This window comes from Pelophylax lessonae, assembly GCF_965119305.1.
Source record: "Pelophylax lessonae genome assembly, chromosome: 9".
NCBI classification, from domain to species: Eukaryota; Metazoa; Chordata; class Amphibia; order Anura; family Ranidae; genus Pelophylax; species Pelophylax lessonae.
This window is the reverse complement of record NC_138776.1, coordinates 107960897-107973953: the sequence shown is the minus strand read 5'-3', so window position 1 is coordinate 107973953 and position 13057 is coordinate 107960897. Positions and strand designations below refer to the sequence as shown.

The following is a 13057-nucleotide window of genomic DNA, read 5'->3' as shown; positions in this document are numbered from 1 at the left end:
TGAGGACAACCCTCATTCTTAAAGCATAACTAAAGACAAAACTTTTTTTTTTCTTTGGATAGAGTGTAGAGAGATTAGAACGCTTGTCAGTTTTTATAGCTGTCTGTGTCCCCGTTTAGGGGGGGATTCTCCCTCTCTATTTGTCCTGTTTACCATGATCATTGAAAGTAAAACAAAATCCCAAATTTTCGGTTGTCCCCAGAAAAGTAATAGAGGGGAAATCTTCCAATGAACACACTAGTTCTGGTGGCTTGGGGGGTCCCCAAGGAATTCCCTTAATTTGCAGGTATTTTCTCTCACTTCCTGTTTGGCTTCGGGACAGGAAGTTAAAGTAAATCTCCAAAATGGGACACAGATGGTGAAAAAAAATCTGACAGGGGTTATAACCCTCCCTTGCTCTATCCAAAATGAAAAAAAAAATTGCCTATAGTTCTACTTTAACCACTTGCCGACTGCCTAACGTAAATCTACGTTGGCAGTCAGCCCCTCACAGGCAAAGCGACGTAGGTCTACGTCGCTAGCCTGTGAGGCTCTGGGGAGCGAGCACCGCTCCCGCTCGCTCACGGACCCCCCCCCCGTGCGTGTTGCCAGGGGACCCGATGTCCGCCGGGCACTCGCGATCGTCCATTAGAGCGGGAGAAAGGCAGGCGGCTAATGTAAACACAGCCGCCTGTCATTCTCCCCTGTGTAAGAATGGAGTCCCCTGTGTAAGAATGGAGATCACACGGTTCTACTATGTAGGACCGTTGATCTCTTTTCTTACACAAGTAGCCACATCCAATCACAGTTAGAAACACGCCCCTAGGTACACACTTAACCCCTCCCTCTCCAATAAAATTAACCCCTCCCAGTGTCATTTTTACAATAACAGTGCATATGTATAGCACTGATTACTGTAGTAATGTCACTGGTAACCCCAAAAGTGTCAAAAATGTCAGTCAAGGGTCCGATCTGTCCGCCGCAATGTCGAAGTCCCGCAAAAAAAAAATCGCAGATCGCCGCCATTACTCGTTAAAAAAAAAAAAAACAACCAAAATTACAAAAATCTTTTCCTTAGTTTGTAAATGCAATAACTTTTGCGCAAACCAATCAAAATACGCTTTTTGCCATTTTTTTTTACCAAACATATGTAGCAGAAAACAAATTGGCCTAAAATGTTAAAACATTTTGATTTTTACATTTTTTTGGGGAATTTCATATAAAAAATGAGAAAAATATTGTTATTTTTGCAAAACTGACGCTCTTTTTTTGTTTATAGCGCATGATCAAATACCACCAAAAGAAAGCTCTAATTGTGGGAAAAAAAGTATGTGAAATTCGTTTAGGTACAGTGTCGCACGATCGCGCAGTTGTCCGTTAAAGCAACGCAGTGCCGAATCGCAAAATAGGCCCTGGTCAGGAAGGGGGTAAAATCTTCCTGGGCTTAAGTGGTTAAGCATAGTACAAACGAGCTGAATGTCGGATGGCATCGGCCTGTTCAATAGAAACCAGCCGATATTCGGCCCGTGTTTATAGCAGCTGGTTCGACAGTTCAGTTGAAGGAGCATCCCCCATCCCCCTGTCAGAACACAATAGCTCAGCAGTGGAGATCACTGTACTAACATTGGATTGTTAGTACAGCGGCTCCGACCTGAGCTGTCAGTTTTTTTTCGTTCAACCCAGTAGGTTGAGAGGAAATGAGAGGAAATCCATACAAATTAAGGGAATTCCTTGGGGACCCCCGGGTCACCAGAACTAGTGTCCCCATTGGAAGATTTTCCCTCTATTACTTTTCTGGGGACAACCCGAAATTTGGGGTTTTCTTTTACTTTCATTTTTAATGATAATAATAAACAGGACAACTAGAGACGATTAATCTACCTGATAAGTACACAGACAGCAATTAAAACCTGACAGGTGTCCTAATTCCTCTCCACTGTATCCAAAACTTAAAAAAAAAAAATGTTTTGTCTTTAGTTATGCTTTAATTATACAGCATTGAATTATATTAAATTATAAAATGGCCATTAAAAAAGATTATATTTCCACTGGCAAAAATGTCTGGAAATATCCAGCTCTGCACATTGAACTTTCCTGAGAGCAACCTGTCTACCAATGATCTTTTGTATAGAAGATCTTTCTTAGATGAACTCATTTCTAATACTATTTTTTTGAGTAGCCTAAATAGCCAGATCAGAAGATAATAAAATATTTATGGGGCCTGGCTGGGCACCACCATTTAGACAGCATGGAAATCCTTGTCATATTGCAGGTCGTTTGCTTCTAAAAACCCAGTGACAGAGATGTCTACAGCGCGCATTGCATCTCTTCAAAAGCTAAAACAAAATGATTGCACATTGTGGCTGTACAAGTTTAGAGAATTACTTAAAGAGGAAGTAAAGCCTGGAATTTTTTTTTTCTTTTTGGTTACCTTCAAAGTAATTGCATAATGTGCTAGTATGCAACACATACTAGCACATTATGTGACACCTTACCTGTCCCCACTGGTTGCTGCATCCATCTTCGCCCGTCTTCCTTCTGCGGGAGCCGCTGGTCATGGCACAGGGCCGTTCCTTCAGAGCGCATGCGCTGATGACATTATCGGCTGCATGCTCTGTAAATATCTCCTAAACAGGGCAAGTTTAGGAGATATTTACAGTACCTATAGGTAAGCCCTATTATATGCTTACCTATAGGTACAAACATTACATGGGGGGTATACAACCACTTTAAAATGGAGCTCCGGCTCCTTAAAAAAATAAAATAAAAGCCAGCAGCTACAAATCCTGTAGTTGCTGACTTTTAATAGTAGGACACTTACCTGTCCACGAGTCCAGCTGTGTCTTCACCCAAGCTGATTTTTCAGTCGTCTCTCAGGTGCTGCCGCCACCATCTTGGGTAAAGGAAACTCGCAGTGAAGCCTTGCGAAGTGCGCTGCGCTTTTTGAATGGCCCAGCGGTGGGGGAAGGAGGAAGGGGGGGCCGAACTTATCGATGAAGTCAGCCGGAAGTAGGAGTGGATACCTGTCAAAACCAGGTACCCACTCCCTCCCGAAGGGTGCCAAATGTGGCAGAAGAGGGAGGGGAGGAGGCAAATAACCAGAGCTTCCCCTATTGGGTGGAGCTCCACCCCAAAAATTCAGATACCTGAGGGAGGTTGAATTGTACCTGAACATCTTTTCTGACATTGTCCATGTAGAGGTGGATGGTGAGATTAGTCTGTTTTAGGCCTCAGTTGTGTATAATTGGTTAAGCTATGGCTTGAAAGAGACACCTATAGCTGATCAATATTGTTTTGTTCAGAACAAGAACTGATTGAATTGGCTTGTATAATGACAGTATCTTAGAGAATACTATCATCCCAATACCATCTCTATTTGTTGTACATGACTTTTTGCACATTTGAGGATATGTATATGGGCCAAACCTGTTAATCAAATGGTTGGTTACGTTGATTTGATTGGTAGAATCTCATGGTTCATGGATGCCTTAAATGGTCATGGAAGGTGGATTTAGTGGCTTGACAGGCCACTGGAGGAGTCCACGGGCCTTTATATGGAGCCACATACAAATGCTGCAGGCATATTTGCTACTTTACTGAAGAGATTTCTGTCTTTTTTCCAAAACAAGTTTGAGCAGCCTTCCTTGAAACAGAAATAGGGCATGTTGTTGTGTTTGGTAGGCGATAAGGCCTGTAGATAGATAGATATGCTGGAAGTGGCATACCGTCTCCTGATCACCTGCTACCTGCAGGACAGCCACTGCTGATGAGCAGAACCTCTATTTACCTTGTTTGTGTGGATGGAAGAATCGCTTTGTTTAACTAATCATCTATCAAAATGCAGCCACTACCCCTTTTTGGGCACCAGTTGGGATGCCCATGTACATTCAATCTGTTATACCACCCCTCCCTTGTTTATCCCTCTCCTAGTCTATGAGTTCTACGTGTGCTTGGATTGTTACCAACTTCTAAATGCCTTTAATGAAGATTGTCCTCCCATACAAAATGTTACATGTTACTTATGTTTCCATGCCTCCTTCTTGATGTACATAATACCTTGTTGAAAACTTGTCCTAGCCACAAAAAATACCTGTATGCTTGTTCTGTACTCAACTTATCTCAATAAAATGTTTTAACAAGAAAACAAATGATCTATGCTCTATGTTGGCTTGAGAGTGGGGGGGGGGGGGGGGGAAGCATTTTGGCATGGGGTTTTCCTCCACATTCTGATAAAGTCATTGCCAGTGGGGAGGCACCCGTTATTGTTAGGAAAAACTGGCTCTGCATGAGATCGTAGCAGCTATGATTATATTGGCAGTTGACGTTGTGCTAAGTTCACCTTTCTCACATGTCAGCAGGACCTAGCTCAGTCTGCATCACGGAACAACAGGTTTCAGTACAGTCACATCAGCTGCTTAATTCTCATGCAGTGCTGGCTTTACCCAACAATAACCCCAGCATTTTAGCTCCTGCCTCCTCTCCAGCAGTCAGGGCAGCATTTAGAAATCATGTGGCTCCATACAGCCTGTCCAACAAACCCCCTCCCCCCAGCTGTATTGGTGGGGGCCAAACCTGTACCCCCCATCGGCAGCCCTGTGTACAGTATGCCAGAGGCTGAGAAACATTTGTAGGTTTATAAAATACGATTCTGATAACCAGTATTTAGGCAATGGAAATTAAAATTTAAGTTGCAATGACTCAATAGAACAGTAGATCCTACACTGCACGGGATAGGGAAAAGCTTTTGGCTGTGGGGAATAAGGTTTCAGAGTTACAAATATGCAATTTTGTCAGATTAACAAAAGCCCAAATATGAATGTTGCAGAGACAAAAATGTGTAAGTGTGATTGCAGGAAATGATAAGGATATTGAAATTTTCCGGTATGTAAGGCGAGTTCTAATGACACCAACTATAGTGCACTATTCTTTCCACTGACACCAACGATGGGGCGCTATTCCTCCCACTGAAACCAGTGATGAGGCAACATTTCTTTCACTGATACCAACGATGGGACACTATTCATCCCACTGACACCAATGATAGGGCACTTTTCCTGCCTCTGATACCAACGATGGGACACTATTCCTCCCACTGACACCAATGATAGGGCACTTTTCCTGCCTCTGATACCAGCGATGGGACACTATTCCTCCCATTGACACCAATGATAGGGCATTTTTCCTGCCTCTGATACCAGCGATGGGGCACTATTCCTCCCATTGACACCAATGATAGGGCACTTTTCCTGCCTCTGATACCAACGGTGGGACACTATTCATCCCACTGACACCAATGATAGGGCACTTTTCCTGCCTCTGATACCAGCGATGGGGCACTATTCCTCGCACTGACACCAATGATAGGGCACTTTTCCTGCCTCTGATACCAACGATGGGGCACTATTCCTCCCACTGACACCAATGATAGGGCACTTTTCCTGCCTCTGATACCAACGATGGGACACTATTCCTCCCATTGACACCAATGATAGGGCACTTTTCCTGCCTCTGATACCAGCGATGGGGCACTATTCCTCCCACTGACACCAATGATAGGGCACTTTTCCTGCCTCTGATACCAACGATGGGGCACTATTCCTCCCACTGACACCAATGATGGGGCACTTTTCCTCCCTTTGATACAAACAAATGGGCACTATTCCTCCCACTGATACCAATAATGGAGCACTTTTCCTGCCTCTGATACCAACGATGGGGCACTATTCCTCCCACTGACACCAATGATGGGGCACTTTTCCTCCCTCTAATACAAACAATGGGCACTATTTCTCCCACTAATACTAGTAATGGGGTGCTATTTCTTCTCCTACTGACCACAGGTGCAATGTAAATGTTTAACTCCTACTAAAAACCAAGCCAAGGTATTGTTTACTTCTGCTGATGAAGGGGCATTTTGTGCTCCCACTGGCCATAGTCTTAAAGGCCCCCCTAAAATCTGAAGGACAGTAATCTGGTTCTTTCTTTAGAACCTTTGGAGACTCCTGCACTAATTCCATTGAGTTACCCCAGCTGCCTCCATCATCCAGCACAGACCTCCATGTATCATCCAAAGTTGCAATGTCCTCCCCAGGCACAAGTGAAGGAGGCTGTTGACACCCAAAACACACAGGACACTTTCACCCCCCAGTTACAGCGGTATGATGAGACAAGGGTAGCCCAACTTTACAATGACCATTCCCCACTCTTCTGTGCCAGTATACTACTACTCTAGGCATTGACACACCCTTCATGCCCAACTTGAGGCCTGGGGGGCCGCATACAGCCCTTTGTCACCTATTGTGTGTCCCTCAAGCCCCTGCAGACAGCAGCTTGTGTTTTCCTTTCCTAAGTACTTGAATAAGTCAATGAAAAATAAATCTTCTTTAGACTGGTTTATAGTGAAAATGTTTGGGTTTTCTCGCACCATCTTCCTTTTCTCTGTGCTGTCCACACCTTTCTCTTTATGTTTTTTTATTTTTTCTCTCATCTTCTTATCATGCATCTTATTAAAGGAATTTCAGATGTGACACAAGTAATTTTTTTGCTTTCAGTTAATATTATATGTGTACTTTTTGTGCACTTGAGACCCCCTATATCAAGAAAACTGCCCACCACTTGTCTAACCAGTCCAGCAATCCCGTTGGCTCCCATCCCACTTTACTCCCTGGTCGTGTCGAACGCCGACAAGTCTCTGACTACCCCTCAGGTGTCAGAACAAGATTTCATTCCCTCGCACTCTCCAGACACCAGTATTAATATCACATTAATATAAATCTGAATTATTGCAAATTTTTTTTTTTTTTGGCTTTTTTATTGTACCGTAACGCATTTCCATGAAGAACAATCATAAATGTGTTAGCCTTGAGTCATTTATAAAAGTGACGCTCTAGAAACCAATTCCCTGCACATTTCTGTAAGAACACGCTGTCAAGGTTTTTTAAGGTTAGACTGCAGTGGAAGAATGCTACATTAATTGCTGTGTGCAGCCGGGAAGCTGAAAGCAGGGCATTTTACTGCCAGACATGGCTAAGCAAGACCAGCCATAAATCTCACAGTGCGGAACATAATAAATTAGATTCAGCTGAAACCAGCTTCTAGATTAAAAAAAAAAAAGTTGCTTTGTTCCAGTCGGTATATAAAATCCATGCACAGCTATTGTCAGACTACAGTAAGATGTTCAGCTAACATTCCCAGTAATGATTTGCAGTGCATTATAGTACATTCGCAGTGTAGCTTTATTTCATGTGTGTTGCTTTATGTTGGATCCTTATGTGGTGAATATATTTCAGAGCTCTGAAAAACAAGGTTTACGATTCAGATTATAGCCATTTCCTTCCTTCCTGGTCTGGCATGTCTGGTGGTGGCTAAGAGTGTGACTGTTCCTTTTCCTTCTCCTTTTTCGGTGCTTACTAGATAGGGATCCATAAATTATAGCAGCGAAAAGGAAAAATGATACCAATACATTAGATGGGGTTGTTTTCTCTTACAGCTCTGTTTAGCAGGAAACCATCGTACCAGTGCTGTATCTTGGCCTAGGCCAATAAGGCCCAGGCCTAGGGCAGCACTTTGCAGGGGGGGCAGCAAAAAAGCTGATAGGGCTGCACTGATATGCTGCCCTGATGGGCACTGATATGTTGCACTGATGGGCACTAATAGACTGCACTGATGGCCACTGATGAGGCAGGACTGATAAGCTGCACTGATAACGCAGCACTGATGGGCAATGATATGATGCACTGATAGGCTGCACTAATGGGCACTGAGAGGCTGCACAGGTGGCCACTGATGGGGCTGTACTGATGGCCACTGATGAGGATGCACTGATATGCTGCACTGATGGGCAGTAATGAGGTTGCACTGATGAGCACTGATGGCAACTGAGGAAGCTGAACTTATGGGAACTGCTGAGGCTGCACTGATGGGCACTGATAGACTGTGGTTGTGGTCTGTGGTTTACAGATTACAGGACGGGTCATAAACAGGAAAGGTTGTGGCCTTTACAGGAAGGGGTGGGTCATATTTAAATAGGGGTGCCCAAGTTTAGTAAGGCCAAGGGCAGCACAAAACCTAAATACATCACTGCATTGTACCCCTAATATAATGGGCCCTCAGACAAAGGACAACATAAAAAAAGCTCAGGCTGCAATACCTACTATCAAATCAGAGCTGCCCCTCACAATACTTTATTTTCACCACAAGATATCCTCAGTCTTTGGGGTTTAACAACACCCAGCAGGTGACACAGGGAGAGGAAGTGAGGGAAATTATCCCTAAATGGGTCACAGCCAGAAAAAAATGACAGAAAAAAAATAACTCTTCCCCACCCTAACCAAAAGGAGAATTGTTGTTGGCTTGAGTAATGCTGGCCATACACTAGCCGAAAAATCGTTTGAAAATCTGTCATTTGGGACCGATCGTTTGTTTTTCATCTAGTTAATGGGCACATATAGAAAATCGTTTTTAACTTTTCAGAGCAGAAAAATCTAAGGAACAGTTTGGAAAATTCCGCCGAAAATTGAAAGGTTAATGTGTTTCTCGGCCGAACTGTTTGCACTAGGCATATGTGACAAACTGAACGGAAAATGTCCATTGAACGATTTATCGTTAGAAATTCGGTCATTACATGATGACATGATCGTCTGCTCTCACGGCCGATTTTTCATTTTTCGAAAATGAGTTTGAATGATTTTTCGGCTAGTGTATGGCCAGCTTTAGTCTTTAAAGTGTCATTAAACTCTGGTTTACAAAAACAATATATGCAGGTATGTGTTCTTAACTCAAAAAAGTACTCTAGTACTCTCAGCCTCCAAATCTCCCCATTCCTTTTTCCTTTTTTTTCTTGCTGCCTGCTGACTTCCTGTTGGTCGTAAAGCCTTAAAGAGGAAGTAAACCCTCCTCTGCAACTTATACCTATAGGTAAGCCTATGATAAGGCTTACCTATAGGTACTGTAGATATCTCCTAAACGTGTACCGTTTAGGAGATATTTACCTTACATGCATCCAGTGACATCACTGGCACATGCGCTCTGTAGGAACGGCCGGTGGTGCCGTTCCTTCAGAGACCCCCGTGCCGTGACCGTCGGCTCCCGCGCGCGTGCACGTGAGTGACGTCACCGCGGCTCCGGCCAATCAGATGGCCGGATGCCGCGATCCCAGAAGACGGGCGACTGAACATGTCGCCCGTCATACAGGTAAGCAGGCGGCACGGTGGGGGCTCGTTCTAAGGTAAGTATTTCATAATGAGCTAGTATGCGATGCATACTAGCTCATTATGTGTTTCTCTTTCAGGTTGAAAAAAAAAAAATTTTAATGGGTTTACAACCTCTTTAAGGTTTTTCACCTTCAGCCCCGGTTCACACTTGTGCGTGTGCGGGGTTCGCATGTAATGTCGGAGCGCACTGCTCCGACATTACATGCGATCAGCTGTGCGGTGCGAGTTTAGCCATACAAACTGTATGGCTAAATTTGCATCGCTCCCGCAGCAAACACGCACAGGAGGCATTTTTGCAGCCGCATCAGGATCGGATCGCACAGCGGTTCACACTTGTGCGATTCGATCCTGTGCGAACTGCACGATCGCACTGCGATATGCGATCAAACTGGGGCTGTCGTTAAGATTACATTGACACCCCCAGCGTATCGCATATGGCAGTGTGAACTGCCGGGGTTGCGTGTGCGATGCGGGAAAAGGCTGTGAATTCACAGCCTTCCCGCATCGCATATATGTGAACCGAGCCTAATGCATTCTATGCATTAAGTGAAAAACCTTTTGTGCTGCAGTGCCTCCCCAGCTCCCTCTTTTTCTTACCTGAGCCACATCCGATCCAGTGATGTGCATGAGTGCAGGAGCTCCAGCTGCTTAGACAGATTGATAGCAGCAGGAGCCATTGGCTTAGGGGGAAAAAATGAGAGGTACGGGAGCTCAGGGAGAATGTGACGGGGTGGGGGGGGGGGGGGGCAGAAAAACACAGTAAGAAATGATTTTGAAAAAAAGAGATTACAGGACCATTAGGTAGTGGATCTGTATGGATCATGTTTGGAGAATAAATATATTGTTTAGTGTCACTTTAAAGTAATTGTAAAGGCAGAAGGTTTTTTTTTATCCTAATACATTTTATGCATTAAGATAAAAAACCTTCTGTGTGCAGCAGCCCCCCTTCAGCCCCTCTAATACTTACCTAAGCCTCATCTGGATCCAGCGATGTCCACGAGTACACGCGAGCAAAAATGCTGTTTTTTTTCTTTTTTTTTTTTTTTTTTGCATGTAATTGGGTATTCTTTGCAAAGTGACACTTTACGTCATTTACTAAGCTCTGCCCTAATTTGCTCTATCCAAAATGAAAAATGAAAAAAAAAGTTTTGCCTATAGTTCTACTATAATAATGCCAACAAAGACATGTCGTTAGAAAGTGTTTACTTTTAACGTTCAATTTTGTATATGCATGGAATTATTAACGTGAAAATTACATACACTAAAAATGTGTTTATTCGGGAAGAAATTTCCATTCTACTGCCAATAACCATTAGATAATTGAAAATGAAATTTGAATGTATGGGCAGCTTTAATCAAATGACACGTCATCCAGACCTGGGTTACAGGGACACAGTTTATTAACTGTATGTCATTGTTAATGTATATGATGTGCCTTCACTTTATTTTCTTGGTGTTGTACTTATCACTGTTTCCTCCATTCCTTCTTTAGGCTGGTGTTTGGGATAATGTACCCAGCGTATAACTCTTACAAGGCTGTGAAGACGAAAAATGTGAAAGAATATGTAAGTAGAAGAACAACCTATAAAGCTTGAATTTCTTTATTTTGTTATAAACTAAAAAGAAGCTCTTCTAGTAAGGTCTAGTTTACACATTTACGGTCTAGGGTGGGGGGTGATATGGCAGTTAAAAATAGGAGTTCAAGCCACAATTTTACTGCCCCTCTTAGGCAGCTGGAGGGGGTTGTATACATGCCATGGAAAAGGGTATACCCTCTGCTGCGTTTAGCAGACAGTTCTGCTTTCAAACAGATGAATGGAACTGTGCTGCCATGGCAATTGGTAGGCTGGTGTTTGCAGCTTGGTATACACATAAAGACTGTTTGTCATAAAAGTATTGAGGAGACATCGGTATTGCCTGTTTTTTGGGAGAGATTTACCTTCACTTCCTGTCCCAGAGATACAATAGGAAGTGAGAAGAAATATTCCAAATCGAGGGACATCCCCTTTTTTGCAGTTAGGGCTCTTTCACACGGCCGCTCCGCGTGAGAGCTCCGCTGCTGTCCTTTTTTTTTTTTCACGGAGCGGATGACATTTCTGTCATCCGCTCCGTGTGTCCGCATATCATCCCATCCGTTTGCGGATGATATGCGGACCTAATGTAAGTCTATGGGGATTGCGGATGTCAGCGGATGACACCGCTGACATCCGATTTTCCTTCCTTTCCGTTTTTTGAACGGAGGAAAAATAGGGTTCTGTTCCGTTCCAAAAAACGGAACAGAACTGAAAGGAAGGAAATTGGATGTCAGCGGATGGTATTCCGCTGACATCCGCAATGCCATAGACTTACATTATGTCCGCAAATCATCCGCAAAAAAATAGGATGATTTGCGGACATACGGAAAGCTCGTGTGAAAGAGCCCTTAGGTGTTTGCTTGCTAAGATTTTCCCTATTTCTGTTCTGGCGACAACTATACCATTTGTATTTCTCACCACTTTAAATGACAGCGATATTGGTGACCAGGACAGTTAGATAGGGAATGTCCACCTAGTGAAGACCCACACAGCAGCAAAAACCTACAGGGGCTTTGTCTTTTCCCTACCCTATCCGAAATTATAAAAACAATTGGTTTTATATAAACCTTATAGATTCATAATAAAAATAGGGTGTATATTTTCTGATCAATTTTCAGGCTAGCGCAAGAAGTTACCTTACATTATATGGTTCAGACACCTTTAGCGTCAGTAGATAGCTTAGTGGCTACCCAATACATGAAATATGGAGGCAGAGGCGTAACTAGAACCTTCAGGGCCCCGGTGCAAGAAACCGTGAAGGGCCCCCTGGGCCCCTGGCCGGGGCCCTTACCTTCAAGCCTCGGGCTCTTCCCACTGATCCTCGTTGTGGGGCCCTTTATTAGGGTCCAGCAGTGGGCCCCCTTTCACAAATTCAGCAGTGGGCCCCCTTCCTGCCATCTTGGGGCCTCCCCATGGTAGTGGAATGCCAGGGCTCGGTCACAAGGTGTCAGTAGTTTTTATTTTTTGGTATTTTAATTGTATTATTTTTTATCATTTCATTTTATTTTTTACAATGTCACTGACTATGACTCTGTCCATTCAGAAAAGGAAGGAGCTGGTAAATTACATATTAAGCGACCCCTTCCTGGTTCTCTATTGTGACACATCCCCTGCAGCAAACGGCAGGAGAGGGGAGGGAGCACAGTGGGGGGACAAGATAGCACACAGGGCGCCCAGAGCCAGCAGAACACAAGTAAACTGGATAGGAGGAGTGGCGGGGGCAGCATACAGAGGAACCAATCTCCTCCATTTGCCTCCTGCAGCTACTGGAGGAAAAAGGAGGACAGTGATTTCTCTACATGCTGCCCCTGCCGCCCCTCCTATCCAGGTATACAGGGGAGCCGTAGAGGCCCCCTGGAGCATGGGGCCCGGTTGCAATTGCAACCCCTGCAACCCCTGTAGTTACGCCCCTGTATGGAGGTATGATAGGCGAACTTACCCATGTGTGCTTTCCTTGTATGACTCCTGCTTTTCTGCTCACAGCCCGGATGTTAGGTAGTGGTATCCAAGTTTAGAAGTGCGATGTGGTCTTTGAACATATGCAATATTTGATACTGGCCGGGTGAGCTCCAACCTAGCTGCCCGATAGACAGCAGAACTGGAGACTTATGTATTCATGTGTACTTCAAAGATGTGGAGTTTATTCTTCTCAGCCATTGGTCAGCATAAGATCTACAAAAAAAGTTTATTCTGATTGGTGGCTTGGAGTAAATAACTTTTTAGTAAGAACATGTTGATGCCTAAAGCTGGCCATGCATGGCTCGAAATGTATCTGGTTCCTGTGAATCGGTC

General features: G+C 43.9%; 1 protein-coding gene across 1 annotated transcript in view; it reads left to right on the top strand.

Moving 5' to 3' along the window:
- Positions 1–13057, top strand: part of REEP3 (receptor accessory protein 3) — a 210162-nt gene that overhangs the window by 74521 nt on the left and 122584 nt on the right. Inside the window, exon 2 of the mRNA XM_082268288.1 lies at positions 10684–10756. Within this exon, the coding sequence (XP_082124414.1) occupies positions 10684–10756 (73 nt within the window). The remainder of the gene's footprint in view (positions 1–10683; positions 10757–13057) is intronic.